Source organism: Stegastes partitus, unplaced genomic scaffold, assembly GCF_000690725.1.
Source record: "Stegastes partitus isolate 25-593 unplaced genomic scaffold, Stegastes_partitus-1.0.2 Scaffold32, whole genome shotgun sequence".
Lineage (NCBI taxonomy): Eukaryota > Metazoa > Chordata > Actinopteri > Pomacentridae > Stegastes > Stegastes partitus.
Window position 1 is genome coordinate 212729 of NW_007577763.1, and position 14803 is coordinate 227531.

A 14803-nucleotide genomic window follows, 5' to 3' on the forward strand; every position below is an offset into this window, starting at 1 on the left:
TGTGTGTGTGTTTGTGTGTAGCTGTGTCCAGGACTGCATGTGCAGAGCCATCTGTTTGCTGCTTTAGCAGTAGTCTTCCAGTGCCCAGGCTTATCTGTGCACGAGGGCAGTGGCCTACTTTAACCTTCTGCTCACTCGGTGCACACAGCCGAGCACAGTAGTTTGGTTGATCACCCGTCAGCTTGTTTGCAACAACTTTCCCCCAGTCCATCTGCATTCTCCATTACTTCTGGGCTCATTACTCATAAAACACATTCAGTTTTACTTGCTGCTGCTTTCAAAAATAATCCTTTCTGCTGCTTTGGGAGTAAGTGTTTGTGATGCTTCCAGTTCCATTACAATATATGAATGCACTAAACATACATACAGATTGTTTTTCTTATGACATGTGTTTAAATGACACTTCTGGTTCTGGTGAATTGTGCAGGTTGGAGTAACTCACAACAACCCAAGGATTCAGACTCATGACTCCATGTGATACATGTCTGTTTACAACATACTGTATCACCACAAACCTGCACAGGATTCAAGTCAGACACACTCGTATCATCATGAGTCTCAAACACCACCAACGGGCACAAGGACACACTGTGAGCAGCGCTACATGCTGTGTGGTGCATTAGGAGCACCGTAAGCTGTGCTGGTCCAACTCCGTACAGTTTAGAAAAGAGTATTAAGCTATGTAGGCTAGTCAGAAGGCCCTGTTTGGGAGTCGGCTGTTGTGGCTAATAGGTCAGCTGGGATGGGCGGGGCAGGGGATGAGGGGGAGGATGAGCAAGAGATTTTGAAGGCTCTTTCATTGGGCGAGCGTTGGTCGGACAGGCCGAGCAGAGAAAAGTGGAGGAAAGGAACAGAGAAGAAAGAAAAGGAGAGTAGAGATTAAATGGGCAGTGTCATGTGAGCAAGACTCCTGCCAGACATTAAGCTGACATCATCATCTGAGTTCCCTCTGACCCCCCAAATCCCTCCACCAATGAGTGTGAAGTTTCACAAATAAGAAGAAACTGTTTTTTTCCCAGATTTCAACCTGCAGGAGTGCAGTCTGCCATGCGCTGTGTATGCAGTGCATCTTTGCATTTGTGGTTCTGATCATGTGATTATAATAAAATAAGCAGAATACATTAAGTAGGACAGTGCACGCAAGACGAGCATTGAGCTGCTGAGCTTCAGTGGAGGCTGTTCTGATGTAAGCAGAGCTTTGTGTGCTCTGCACACAACAGTCAGGACCAACATTTGCTTGTGTGTAAAATATGAATGAGGACCTTTAGTAATGTGGTCCCTGTGGACGCTGCTTATAAACAAGGCCGTCCGAAAGGTTCAGTTTGTTTGCTGTGAGCTGTAGCGTCATCTTTCAGGCTTAGCTGCAGAAAGCAAGTAATAGGTTTGTTGTTCTGCGACAAATGATCTTTGCATAGCGACTGGAAGGACGAAAACAGCCGTCTGACTCTGGCAAAGCAACGAAACCCACCGGCTCAGGAGGGGACACCAACGCATCTGTCCCAAATCTCAAGTGTAGAAACTGGGGATGCACAATATATCGGCTACCACATCAGTATCGGTCTATGAACAAATTTAGCCGATGTGAAAAACCGATGATTGTCTGAAATCACTGCGTTCGTCTCTACATCTGATGTTGCTGCTATTTCACAGATGTTTTTACCTAAATGTTCCTGGACCTTAACGTTAAATATGTTTAAATATGTTTTACTTTTGTTACGTAATAAAGAAGACTATGTGGTCTAGTTTGGGATTCTGTTGAATAGTATCCACGTTTTCACAGTGCTCACTTATACTCATTTTTCAGTGTGAACAAATATTAAATATCGATTATCATGATATCAGAAATCTAAATATCGGGTATCGTTTTCAGCCAGAAATTTTAATATCATGCATCACTAGTAAAAACGACATGTTGTCCCACTGGTGCCATAGCTGCCTGTCAACTTTAATATGCATTTTGTGGCTAAAACAACGAGCTACGTCACACTGGTGGGTTTTTCCAGCTTCTGCTCTGAGTGAACCATCACCAGGCTGTGGGTTCATTCTCATTAGAATGATGTGGGAATAATGTTGATCTTCTTGAATAACTCGCAGCACGAAAATGAAAAAAAAGAACTTCTGAAAATATTAATTCTATTAAATTCCTCCATTTGAATAATTTTTTCCAAATGAAAGGCCCGATGCCATTTCAAAGGCCATTAAAGCAAAGAAAGTGTTGTCAGTGCAGTGTACAGTAATTAAATAGCCTCCTCCTCCTTTCGTTTGTATCTCAGCAGCGCTCTGAGCACAATGCTTGATGAGTTGCCATCGAGCAGCTGGGTACACAATTACACCACCTGAGTTTCACACGAATGTCTTTGCTCGCTTGTTGGTTCGCCCTGGTGCCTCGCGGGCAGTGGCAACAACACAGGGTCCGCTTCGACACAAACACAGCTCATCCTGAAGCCCCTGGGTCTCCCGCAAGGACGAGACACAGAGCGGCGTTTGTGTGCAGGCACAGGTGTCGGGGCACAGGAAGCCACGTGGAGATGTGTTCACCACTGTGTTTAATTTGACGCTTTTGAGATTTTTTTTTTTTCTTTGTCCTTTCAGTGGATTAACTTCTAGTGTGGAGGTGAAAGAACTAAAGCAATCAGAGTTGGTGCTCGAGTCCAAAAAGAAAATTTAAAACGGCGCAGATTAAATGTGAAACGTGATCAGAGCTGCCGACTGTCACGCCCGAAGCAGGAGATTTTATGCTCGATGTCGCTCTGCTCATTTTTTTACGCTCCTGTGTTTGGTGAAAGTGCAGCTGAACGAGGCTTTTATGCTTTTAAATGTGTCTCTGTTGTTCAAAACTGTGAATATTAGTCGTTTGTTGACTCTAAAATCACAGAGTTGTGGTGATCGGGGGAAAGTCTGAGGTCCAAAGTTGAGGATTTCAAACATTCGCTGCTGCTTTAAAAAAGAGATAAGGTCTCGGTGTAGTGTCAGGAAGAAGAGGATGTATTTCACTTTATGTATTAATGCACGCCCTGTGGTCTTTCTTTAGTCACTTCTTCGCACCATCATCAATCATGTCGCTTAAACAGGTGTGTGCATGTGTAGGTGTGTGTGTCCCGGTGAAGCTGTGCCAGAGGCTCAGCACATCACAGCATCAGGGCATCTGTTTGAAACTGAAATAAAAGTAAAGCCCATGAATAAAAGAGCCACATGAATAAAAACACAGGATGCAAATGACTCGCCAGGCAGGAATTGTCTGTGTGTGTGTGTGTGTGAGGGAGGGGAAGCGTTGTATTCGCTCTGCATTTGTTCTTCATCCCATCATGGCTCCACCTTAGCTTGACTGGATGAGTAGGCGTGCACGCACACACACACACGCGCGCACACACACACACACGCACACACACACACACACACACACACACACACGGCCTGCTCTCTGAGGTGTGTGCTCCTCTCATGCATTAATCAGCAGCAGTTTTGACACTGGGATCCTGAATGAGCAGAGAGCTGTTTCAACAGAGCCGCGCTGTCGGTTCTCCTCCTCACTGCCGGCATTGCCTCGGGTGACTTTATCAATTAGGCCTCTCTGGAAACAGCAGCATCCTCTGTGCTCTCTCTTGTCCTCGCGTATTTTTCGCCTCCCGTTTTGCTTTCTTTCTTCTGACTTACGCTCTCTATCAGTACCTCCCTGTTTGACGTCCGTGGTGCATCGTGTGTGTTTTTTTTTATCCTCCTCCTTGTCTATCGCTGCTCTAACTCCTCGCCCACCCCACACCTTTCTGCACACTTCCTCTCAACCTTATCTACTCTCTGTGCTTTGCCCTTTTTGATAAAAACAACGGGAACATCTTTCAAATGCTTTCGTCTATGATAGTAGTCCATACAGCCACTCTGGAAAAAGAACTGAAATACAAATGTACGATAAGTTATTCAGGTAGCGCTCCTGTTTTGTCTTTGCATTCAGTTCTTATATACATTTGTTATTTTATTTTATTCATAACAACAAAAAAACAAACAAAAAAACAGATGTACCTGAGCATTTTAACTACTCGATGGTTGATTATCCAGTCAGAGAAATGCAGTCACTTAATTATTGATCCCTGGACCAGCAGGATGCTTCCATATGTGAATAAGTGCAGCTCACAGATTTGCCAAATGTCTTGATTTTGCGAGTCCACAGTGAATTGTTGCTTTTGCTGTATTTAGGGAACTGCTGCAGTCAACATACTTCTGAGTTATCTAAATGTTCAGATATTTTTAAAAGAGGATGTAAAAGATGTAACATCAATCATGACTCCACTGAAGCCTCATGACCTGATTATTGTTCACTCTGTGATACAAATCTGTGTATGCTTAAACATGCTCCTAATTCACCTGCATTTCCTTCCATGCTTTGAAAAAAAAAATTCTCCCCAAAAAACTAAGACTGTAGTGGAGCAGGAAGGGAAAAGGCTTCCAGGGTGAAAGAGTTGGGACGTAACGCAGTGTTCAGAGTCTGCAGCTGGGCTGTTGTCCTGGATTGTTTAGTTGGTTTTCGCCACTAAACCTGCTTGGTTATAAATACTACGGTTTAAAAACCAGCATGTTGGAAGCTTCTCTGTGTTCTGGGTTACCTGGCAGATGAGAGGTTTGCTGAAAAGGTAAAGTAATGACAGAAACAGCAAAGATCATTTGATTTGACAGTAATCTGAGAAAAAACAAGTTTTCCTCAGAGCGCAACTGAAAATGCAGTTTAGTTGTACAAAAATATCCTTTTTAAGAGACAGAACTAACTGGGTGGTAATAATAGAAAGACAGGACAGAGAAGATAAAATGATTTATCACTACATGTGAACTTAATTGTGCTGCATCACATGAAGCAGTGGAGGTGAGAACAAACAAACGACCGCTAACACAGCGGTGCTCTATCACAGGTATCCATGACTGTGGGTGGAAGATGGTCAACTTCAGAGATTAGCTTCTGCTGTTTCTCGGCTGGTCTGGGTCCAGCTGAGCGAAGCCTCGAGCCAGCTCGGGGCTGGAAGTGAACGGAGGAGGAGGAAGCGCGGTGTTTGTTGACAGAATAATGGAAAGGCCCGGACAGTAAACCCATGGACAGCTCGTCCACATCACACCTCTGCACATCAGCCTGCAGATATGGAGAAGGCTGCAGAACTTTTGATTCACTCAGCCCTGGGCATAAATAGCAGGGAAGCGTAGAGCGGAGCAGGGTTACCGCTGCTGGATCAAAACCAAGCCGGCCTGTCTCTGAGAGTGTTTCCTCACATCAGTCTCGTTGTCTCCAGGTGATTAGAAGATGTAATTCAGCCCTGCACGGCCACAGTGGCTCTCCTTAGTTGTCAAGTCGCTGCATCATCTTGTATAAGCTACTGTACTGTGTGCATTTTTCATGTGGGTGGCCAGATTTGACAATGAGAGGCTCCCATTCATCGATCACATATCAAGCCCTGTACAGGATGTATTCTGGAAGAGCGGCTGTCTAGCAGACATGCTTCATGAGTGGAGCTGAGGAGCTGGCACAAAGCTTTGGCAGAACTGTGTGCAATAATGAGGCAATGCCAAGCAATGCCGCAGTTCCCATCTCTTTCTGTTAGAAGTGTCCCTAAAGGGCCACCGTACATATAGATGCTGCCGAGCGGTGTGTGTGTGTGTGTGTGTGCTGGTGGGTGGTCATGTTGTGTGTGTGTGTGTGAGCTGAGAGGGCACAGTGGACGTAATGTGTGCGCGCATATGTTCGCTGGCATTTGTGTGCGTGTGCTTGTTGTTGTGGTTCTGTGTGTGTTGTTCTTTGGTCGTGGGAGCTTACAGGCTCTGAGCACAGAGGTTCCCTAATCCAGTGTTTTGAAATGAGCCCTCCAGCTGTTGTGGGCTTGAGAGACTGCTGCCTTGGAGGAGGCTTAGAGATGATAAGATGCTCCTTCTATCTCCATTCCTCTAGGAGCTTTCTTTCTTTCTTTCTTTCTTTCTTTCTTTCTTTCTTTCTTTCTTTCTTTCCTTCCTTCCTTCCTTCCTTCCCTACCCTATTTAATACCTATGTGACCACTGAGACCATCCACTTGCATTGATCTCCGGTCGCCAACACAATCAGCTCTGTTCAGGTCGTAACCCGTTGTATAAAATTCTTCCTCGCCGCCGTTAATCCTCAATAAGAACGTAGATTGATTCTGTGCAGGAAGTGAACACTGTGTACACGGAGGACAGAGGAAGATCAGATTAGAGCGGTGACCTAAGCGTTTGTAATTTATTGCATTTATAATGGCGGCCCTCAGATTGTAGATGTCAGAAGAGGTAATGGAAGCTCATTAGCTGCATTGTGACGTACATGCTGAGGAGACGGAGCTGCACAGTGGATCACACTACTGTAAATGATGCATATTGACATTCCAGTGGAATATAATGCCTCTGAGTGAAATTGCTTGCATAATTTACTGGGAGTCTTTTCATGGATACATGTGTTATAAAGCGTAGCTGAGTGCTGCCTATCTCCCCTGGCCCAGCAGTGAGCCTGCAGGGCCTGTGGTGTCTGCCAGCAGAAGGAAAGCGTAGGAAGTCCAGCAGGCTCCGGTCAGACATGCAGGGAGCAACAGGCAGTCTGTCGGCGAGAACATGACGGCGATGTTCAAACCCAGGTTTGGCAGAAATGAATCTTAAAGCCTGAAATTCATAGCAGACTGCAGAAAAAGCCTCATATTCCACCACCTAGAAGTAATACAGACTATGTAGGATATATGGTGTTGTACGATGTGGTCATTGCTTGACTACATCTCAGAACACTCAGGTGGTTTCTACTATTGACTTACAGCAGGATCATCATTTTACATCATCACTAATATGAACGATTCACAGGACATGATCAATTATCCCTAATCACATCAGTGCATCATCCTCCTCATCATGTTTCGATAAGATTACTTCCCATTGGGGTTTTTGGACATGGATGCATGCTTGCGGGGGAGATCTAACTTGATTTCGACCCTAATGTCTTTAGCTGGTCTAGAAATAGGATGCAGCATGTCCATATCTGTCTCTGTGGGTCTGTTGTGGCTGACAGCCGAGTCCAGATGAGGAAGGCAACTCCTTAGTTCCTCAGCCCAAGAGGACGAACCTCTCCCGGTGCACAAGAAAACAAGCTGGTTGGTTTAGTGAGCTGCAGCCTGCCAGTGTGACCATTACGATCCCCACGTGTCCGGTTCATTTGCACTGATACAGACTTGTGTTCCCATGACAGAAACCAGTTGTTCTAGCAAATACATAAAATGAACATCTCAAGAGACGGACAATCGCGTTTCTCCGGTTCACTCTTACATATTTCATGTGATCCGTCGCTGTGGGGTCTGGATGTGTGCTTAGTTGCTGAAGAGGGCCTCGGCTCTTCAGGAATCGTGTTTGTTTTGCTGTAAAAGATGCGCCGAGAGATTTGACATTTTTCTTTTTAAAATATTGCACATGTTGGTGCACATGGCAGAGGTTTTGATCTGTATGACTGGTACTGAATCATCTTGTGTGTGTCCATTTTTATTTCTCACTCACTAAAGGCAAGTTTTCTAATATACAGGTGATCATACACAGCCGGCGGGAGGACTTTGAAGTTGTCGCTATCGTACAGAGTGCAAAGATTTATTGGAGACATCGCTCAAAATGCATCTGTCAGGTTTTCCCGGGAATGTTTAGATGTGTGCTCTGCTCTCCCTGCTCGCTGTTTTATTAGTTTATACCTGAGTGCTACGTGTGCTGTTCTGTGATGAACCCTGATCGCTGCTCTTTCCACCTCCAGTGTGTGTGCGGGCGCTGGATGTCACGGTGTCCCAGAGCAGCATCCAGGTGGCGCGAGGCCAAGCCGCCGTCCTGCCCTGCTCCTTCACCACCAGCGCTGCCCTCAACAACCTCAACATCATCTGGATGGTGATACCGCTGTCCAACGCCAACCAGCCAGAGCAGGTATGAGTCATTTACATCCACTTACTGGAAGCCAAACAAATGCCAAAACCAGAATTAATGGACTGCTGCAAAACATCATTTTGATGTTTGGCCCCAGAAGACAAACTTCTGCAGTTAGATTAAACTCACTTACTGACAGCGCTGTAGTGGAGGTTGTGATTATATACTGCAGACGTTTTGAATAGCAAGCTCATACACAGTCAGTGCTGCTGTGCACTCTTCAAAGTTGTCAGAAAATGTACACTGATGAAATGCACATAACTCATTTTCCAATGCGATATTACTGTAAATGCACCGTGTGGATGGCCGTTCTGCTGCGCTGCCAACCTTACAGTCAAAACAGGTACACACGACTTCATCTGGTTCAAGGGGTGCTCAGATACAGCGCAAAGAGAACTTCAGAGGTTGGACAAATGCATAGAAAGTCAGTAGAGTGATACAAGAGCCTGGTCTCACTCCCAGCTCGTCATACATGGCTGCTTTGTCAGGACCGCTGGTGTCACACACTGGGTAGACCGATGGACCCAGAAAAGTGCTCAATTGGTGTCATCACTGTCGCCTGCTTCAGGAACAGAGAAGTTTACTCTGCAATGCGTGGTTAAGATTATAAAAGGGTGCGTTTTAACCCAAATTTTTTTTCTTAAACCTAACCAAGCAGTTTTGATGCTTTAACTTGAACAAACAGCAAAACTGAAGTCATAAAATAAACTAAATTAAGTGAAGCAATAATGAGCCAACACAGGACACAACATCAGTCTTCTGGGTGAAAGTCCTGTGACTTACAGCTCCACCACGCATCAAGTGTCCTCATTTAAACTGGACAAACTATACATCTATCAGCATCCAGGACAGATGCAGGTGGTGCCAAAGTGCACCTTTTGTGTATCTCTGAGATGCCAGCCGTCGACAAAGAGGCCGTTTTTGATATTCTGGGAATGAGAACGGGTTGGATAGAAACAGACGTTCGTGGACACAAACACCAAGTGGCCCAAATTTAGATGCTTACATATTTGCTTGAGTTGTAAATGTTTCAGCTTGACAAATTAGCGCGACGCTATCACACAGCGTTACGGGAAGCTCAAGCTGCACTGGTCCAAGACGATGGTGATAGTACATCCCATGACCCATGTAGCATGCGTCACATGTGCACTGACCATTTCTGCAAAAATATACACACTGCAAAATCTGAGCCGACACAAAACTTCTCTTTTCGGTGCATCTGATCGCGCCTGTAGAATATTAGTATAGTATAGTATTAGTATAGAGTGCTTTAGATGTAGTGAGCTTAAAGGTGTGTATAGTCTCACTGTGCAGCCTGCAGGATGGCAACATGATGTGGCACTTTCCTAGTTTCAGCTTCACCTTAAAGTCCTTCTACTGTTGTGGGTGTGTTTGGACAGATCAGCGGCTCATGAACACACTGTGTGATTTAGACTGTGTCCTTTTGTTGTTAATTTGGTCTCACTGGCCTCTTTCTTGATGGCCTTTTACTCTCGTTTTCTTTCATCCTCTCACCTTTCCTCCCTCCCTCCCTCCCTCTCTCTGTCTCACACTTCCTCCCCCCTTGCGGGACTTCTGTGATTCCATTTGAGTTGTTTAACATGCAGCTGCAGGCCGTACAAGCTCACCTGCCTCCCTTCACTTTGAACCCCGGCGCTGGTCGGCCGTCCAAATAATACAATCATCTTCTGCACTAATTAACTCACGCCCACGACAGGCTCTATTTCGCAGCTGTTCTCGCTACACACTCACACACACTCACACACACACACACACACACACAAACTGGCATCGGACAGACTGCTGGTCCAAACGCACTGCAGACTCACATGCATGCAGCCATATACACAGTATATTTACTGACTTCACACATGCAGCATTCAATAGAAGTGTGAATGCAGACCTATATATATATATATATATATGCACACCTCCAGAAATGTGCACATAGAAGAGTAATTCTCCCATGCACACACCTGTGGGAAAAGCCTAATACACACACACACTCACTGAGGGACTAAAAACAACAGCGAGCGCCAGCACATATAGGGACTTACCCACGGATGAATGATTTTCGATGACAGACAAGTGATGATGGGAGCTGAAAAATGTAGAAGGCTGCATCACATTTCCTGTGTTCCCGTTCTGTACCTTCACACCACACGGCGTGACACGCACGGAGTCCATACGTACCTGGGAACGCTGGGTGCAACCACACAGGCGTTTAAGCGTACCTTGTCACAAACATCCCTGGAAAATGTACGCTCATACATATGCAGCAGCACACAATCTTTGCACTCACACACACGAGAGGAAGCAAACACTGTGCAAATTACACTTCCTGTGTGTCGGAAATTGGTGAGCTGTCTAAAAAAAATGTGCGATGGAATAAAGTGCTGCGCGGGGTGACAGAACAAGCACAAGGTCATTTTCGAGGGAGAGAGTGTCAAAAATGATTATAGTTGATGCTAAAAGCCATTAAGAATTACTGAACAGAACTCCGTCGTCTTGCACACACTGCGTTAGCACTTTAGTCGCAGCACTCTGACCACTCCGGTCTCGGCTCGGTGTGACTGCCGCGTTCATATAGGTGTGGGCTAAATGCACCGCTAGAAGGTAACAGCACGACATTGTCGGCTTCTCTGACGGTGCAAACACGGCTGTTTGTCGTCCCACACCTTAATCCTCATGCACGTTTCCAGGATGCTCTTGTTGCCCTGTTGTCTAAGACTTGAGCCGCTGCGTTACAGCCTGAAGCCTCCACGGTCGACTCCACATTACAGGGGATGGAACATAATGAGCTTCATATATTATGTTGATTAGGGGAGGAAGTGTGACAGCCTGGTGCATCTGGTGTCTGCTCACATGCTTGATTTCTGAAGTAATTAGTGCAAAAGAAAGACATAGTAAGTTGTCCATCCATCCCTCCCTCCATCAGAGCTTTAAACTGTAGAAGGTCACAGAGGGGGGGCTGCACGGTGGGCTCGGTGGTTAGCACCGTCACCTCACAGCTAGAAGGTCGCCGGTTCGCGTCCTGGTGAGGACACCCGGGATCTTTCTGTGTGGAGTCTCCATGTTCTCCCCGTGCAGTGTGGGTTCTCTCCGGGTTCTCCGGCTTCCTCCAACAGTCCAGAAACATGCTGAGGTTAATTGGTGATTCTAAATTGTCCGTAGGTGTGAATGTGAGTGTGCTTGGTTGTCTGTCTCTAAGTGTAGCCCTGTGATAGACTGGTTACCTGTCCAGGTGAACCTGCCTTCACCCTGAGTCAGCTGGGATAGACTCCAGCCCCACATGACCCCAGTGAGGATTAAGCAGTGTAGAGATGGATGGATGGATGGATGAATGGATGGATGGATGGATGGATGGATGGTCACAAAGGGGCGAAGCCTCTCCCAGCTGGCTGTGGGCGAGCAGCAGGTTACATCCTGGACGGGTCGCCAGTTTATCACAGGCCCAACACCAGACAACAGACGAGCATGCATGCTCACACACCTACACCAGTTTAGAGTGAACATTAAACCACCATGTCTCTGAGCATCGGAGAAGATCCAAGCAGGCAGAGAGAGCATGCAAACCTCAGACAGAAAGGCTCCAGCCAGCCAGCACGATCAGACTCAGAACCTCCTGTTAGTGCAGTAAATAGGTTTTCTGATAAACAAAAGACGTCACTCATTCCTATGATGCACTTTAATGCTTAATGCTTTCACTTCAAAAGAAAATTACACACATAAGAATATACATTCATGTAAGTTTTTTATAGCAATAATGAGTCAGATCACTGTGTAATCTTCTGGCTCTAAAGTCAGAGTTATGAAATTTCTTAACATCTTGTCGTTCTTTTATATAATTTTCCCTTTTTTTTTGGTCCACTATCAAAGTTTTCACTGTTTCTGGTTACAGGATTTTTTTTTTTCAGCATGAAATGAAAAGTTTTGACAATCTGCTCCACGCTACCTGACAAGCAGACAGAGAAAGTCAGCGATTAGCTGCAGGCTGGAGCCTTCAGCGCATCAGGAGTCTGCAGGAGTTATTGAATCAAACGCAGAGCTAAAGCGAATCCTGGATGCACATGAACCCAAATTTATGTTAACTTCTGCTTGTGCTCAAAATAACGCATTCAAAGTTTAATGAAGAGCGTCTTGTAGCATTAAACCTGCTCCTCTTTTGTTCTTTGGTGTATATACACTGATGGTAATGGCTTGAGGGTTGACGTAATCAGAAATCACACGATGACTGTGTCACTGCAGAGCTGCTTCTGTGGCCATTAACAGTAATGTGCATTGACATAACCACACTGAATCCATTAAGCGTGTGTTTGTCATCTTGAAAGACATAAACTGGTTGGCAAGAGGAATTTTTCACAAATAGGTTGAAATAGGGAATCCACAAACACACACACAGTGAAGCAGTGAATGGATGTGTGCTGCTGCTGTGCAGTTGTTCAGGATGCAAACACAGAGGGTGGAAACAGAGACACAGAACTCACGGGCCGGGTTTAACACCCTGACCGGTCCAGGTGAGCTGCATTAACCAACACCTCTCCACGTCAGCCACGTCTTCCAACACACACTATAAGGCCACCTCCACAACAGTCGTCACAGCATCCATTTTTGTTCAGCTTATAGGCACTTCTGTATGGTGAAGGGAAAAGCTAAGCTAAGCTAGTCAGCTGCTAGTTGCGGTTTCATATTTAACAGACATATATATGAGACTGCATAAGGCCTTCTCATCCAACTGTCAGCAAGAAACCATCTCCTTCAACGGTAAACTTGTTCTGTACGCAGAAACCTTGACATTGGAGCTTTCAAATGACTTTCTCAAGCATATTTACACCTTCTCATAAAACAATTCACAAGTTGAAAAGTTGATGTGATAACTCCAATAAGACATGAACTTGGCACAATCCCTGTTGCAGCTCACTAGGGTCATGGGGGGGCTGGAGTCTATCCCAGCTGAATCAGGGCGAAGGCAGGTTCACCTGGACAGGTAACAATTTAGAATCACCAATTAACCTCAACATGTTTCTGGACTGTGGGAGGAACCCGGAGAGAACCCACGCTGCACGGGGAGAACATGCAAACTCCACACAGAAAGATCCTGGGTGTCCTCACCAGGACGCGAACCGGCGACCTTCTAGCTGCGAGGCGGCGGTGCTAACCACCGAGCCCACCATGCAGCCCCTGCAGCAACCAATATATACAATATTGCATTGTAATACTTTGCATTGCTCAAAATTCTGATTCTTTAATCTGCAACTTTCTAACTTGAGTCCCGCTGAGCTCGCAGTTCTTTTGTTGGCTGACATCCGATTACAGCCTGTTGGCGTGTAGCTCAGAGCAGCGTACCTGTGTGTTGGGATGTGTGTGCATGTTCATGTGCTGTTTCCTGCGTATATAATCTGTCCATCATGCTGTTGTTGTGATCAAACATTCTGACCTCTTTCGTCTGGGCTGCTAGGTGTGAGATAATCCAGATAAACACACCCACACAGACACAACTAGACAATGGTTTTATGTTCCCGGGCTGTTGTTTATCCTCTTTAAAACTGTTTGCTGGATATTGGTGTTATTTATGCTCTAATAAAAGCTCCAGGTTCGTTCTCCTCTCCCACCACCTGTGATACGAATTCCCGAAACCGACTTTGTTGTTGCAATCATCAAAATGGCTTAAAGATCAAGAGCTTATATGCAGGAAGCATTCCTTCAGTGCGGTGAGTCTGCAGTTTAATATCATCAGCCTTCTCTGAAATCCTTAAAAATCAATTTGGGTACATATTCTGATATTCTGCTCTTAGCTGTGGTGGTTGAAGAGGAGAAGTTGGAGAGTAAGTTTTATTCCTCTGGGACTGATAAAAACATGTTAAAGTTATTTTCTAAATGATTTTCAGTCTGAAAAAAAAACACAGTGTTCATCAGTTCCTGGAAAGGGAGCTGTTTGTTTGTGTTTTTAATAGTGAAAATTGTGCAGTTTCAGTGAAATGAACTTCTGGTGAAATTGAGGTCACAGAGAATCCGTGGTGCAGAAACGATGTTAATCTGTAATTGAGAACATCTGTCATGGCATTTTAGATGATCACATTGATCCTCATCTGAACCCGACAGCCTGCCAGAGGATGGACTCACAGATCCTTAAAATGGGACCTTTTTCTCTCCTTGCTGCTCCCTTTTCACCCTGCTGGAACATTGTTTGCTGGACACATTAAAGGAAAATGAACCCTTTTCAATCTAATAAGGCTTGTTTTCTGTGTACTGCTCCCTGTGGAAAGACTGAGGGGACTCTCTGTGAAGCATCCATGGCTCATACACTGAGGCTCAACGCAGTTTCTCATATACAATAATCTGATACCTTTTATTGATCAGCGCACAGGAATTCTTTTTTTATTTGTTGCCGACCTCCGGGGACATTGGTATGCACAGTCAGCAGCAGCACATCGTCGTTTCCACGAGTAGGATTTCAAGTGTCTTTCTTAAGGACAGTTCAGGTCAGCGGGCAGCGGCTGGAAGCCATGACCTTCAGCTGAAGAGCTGGCATCTCCTCCCCGCCCTGATCTCTGCAAACCCATATCTGTCACATCTTACACTTTAAATTTCCTAGAAATTTAAGCTCAGATGTGGTTCGTATGCCTGCGACGTTATGTGAACACTGCACATAGCTGACGCTCAGTGGAGGGAAACATCCAAGCAGAGGGACCTCCTCCACCTTCCTGCTGACCAGTTCCACTTCATCACCTCCTTATTCAGACAGGATTTCTCTGAGAGGTCGCTTAATCCCAGCTTTCCACATCCCACAGTTTGTTTCTTTATCGTGTAAACTCTGCAATTAACTAGAACATATAACCTCGGTGAAGATTGACGCGTGCATGTGACCGTGCACGCTGCT

At 45.4% G+C, this 14803-nt stretch overlaps 1 protein-coding gene across 1 annotated transcript in view; it reads left to right on the top strand.

The window, feature by feature from the left end:
* Positions 1-14803, top strand: part of igsf11 (immunoglobulin superfamily member 11) — a 102852-nt gene that overhangs the window by 74594 nt on the left and 13455 nt on the right. The window contains exon 3 of the mRNA XM_008299922.1: positions 7760-7923. Coding sequence (XP_008298144.1) covers positions 7760-7923 — 164 coding nt within the window. The remainder of the gene's footprint in view (positions 1-7759; positions 7924-14803) is intronic.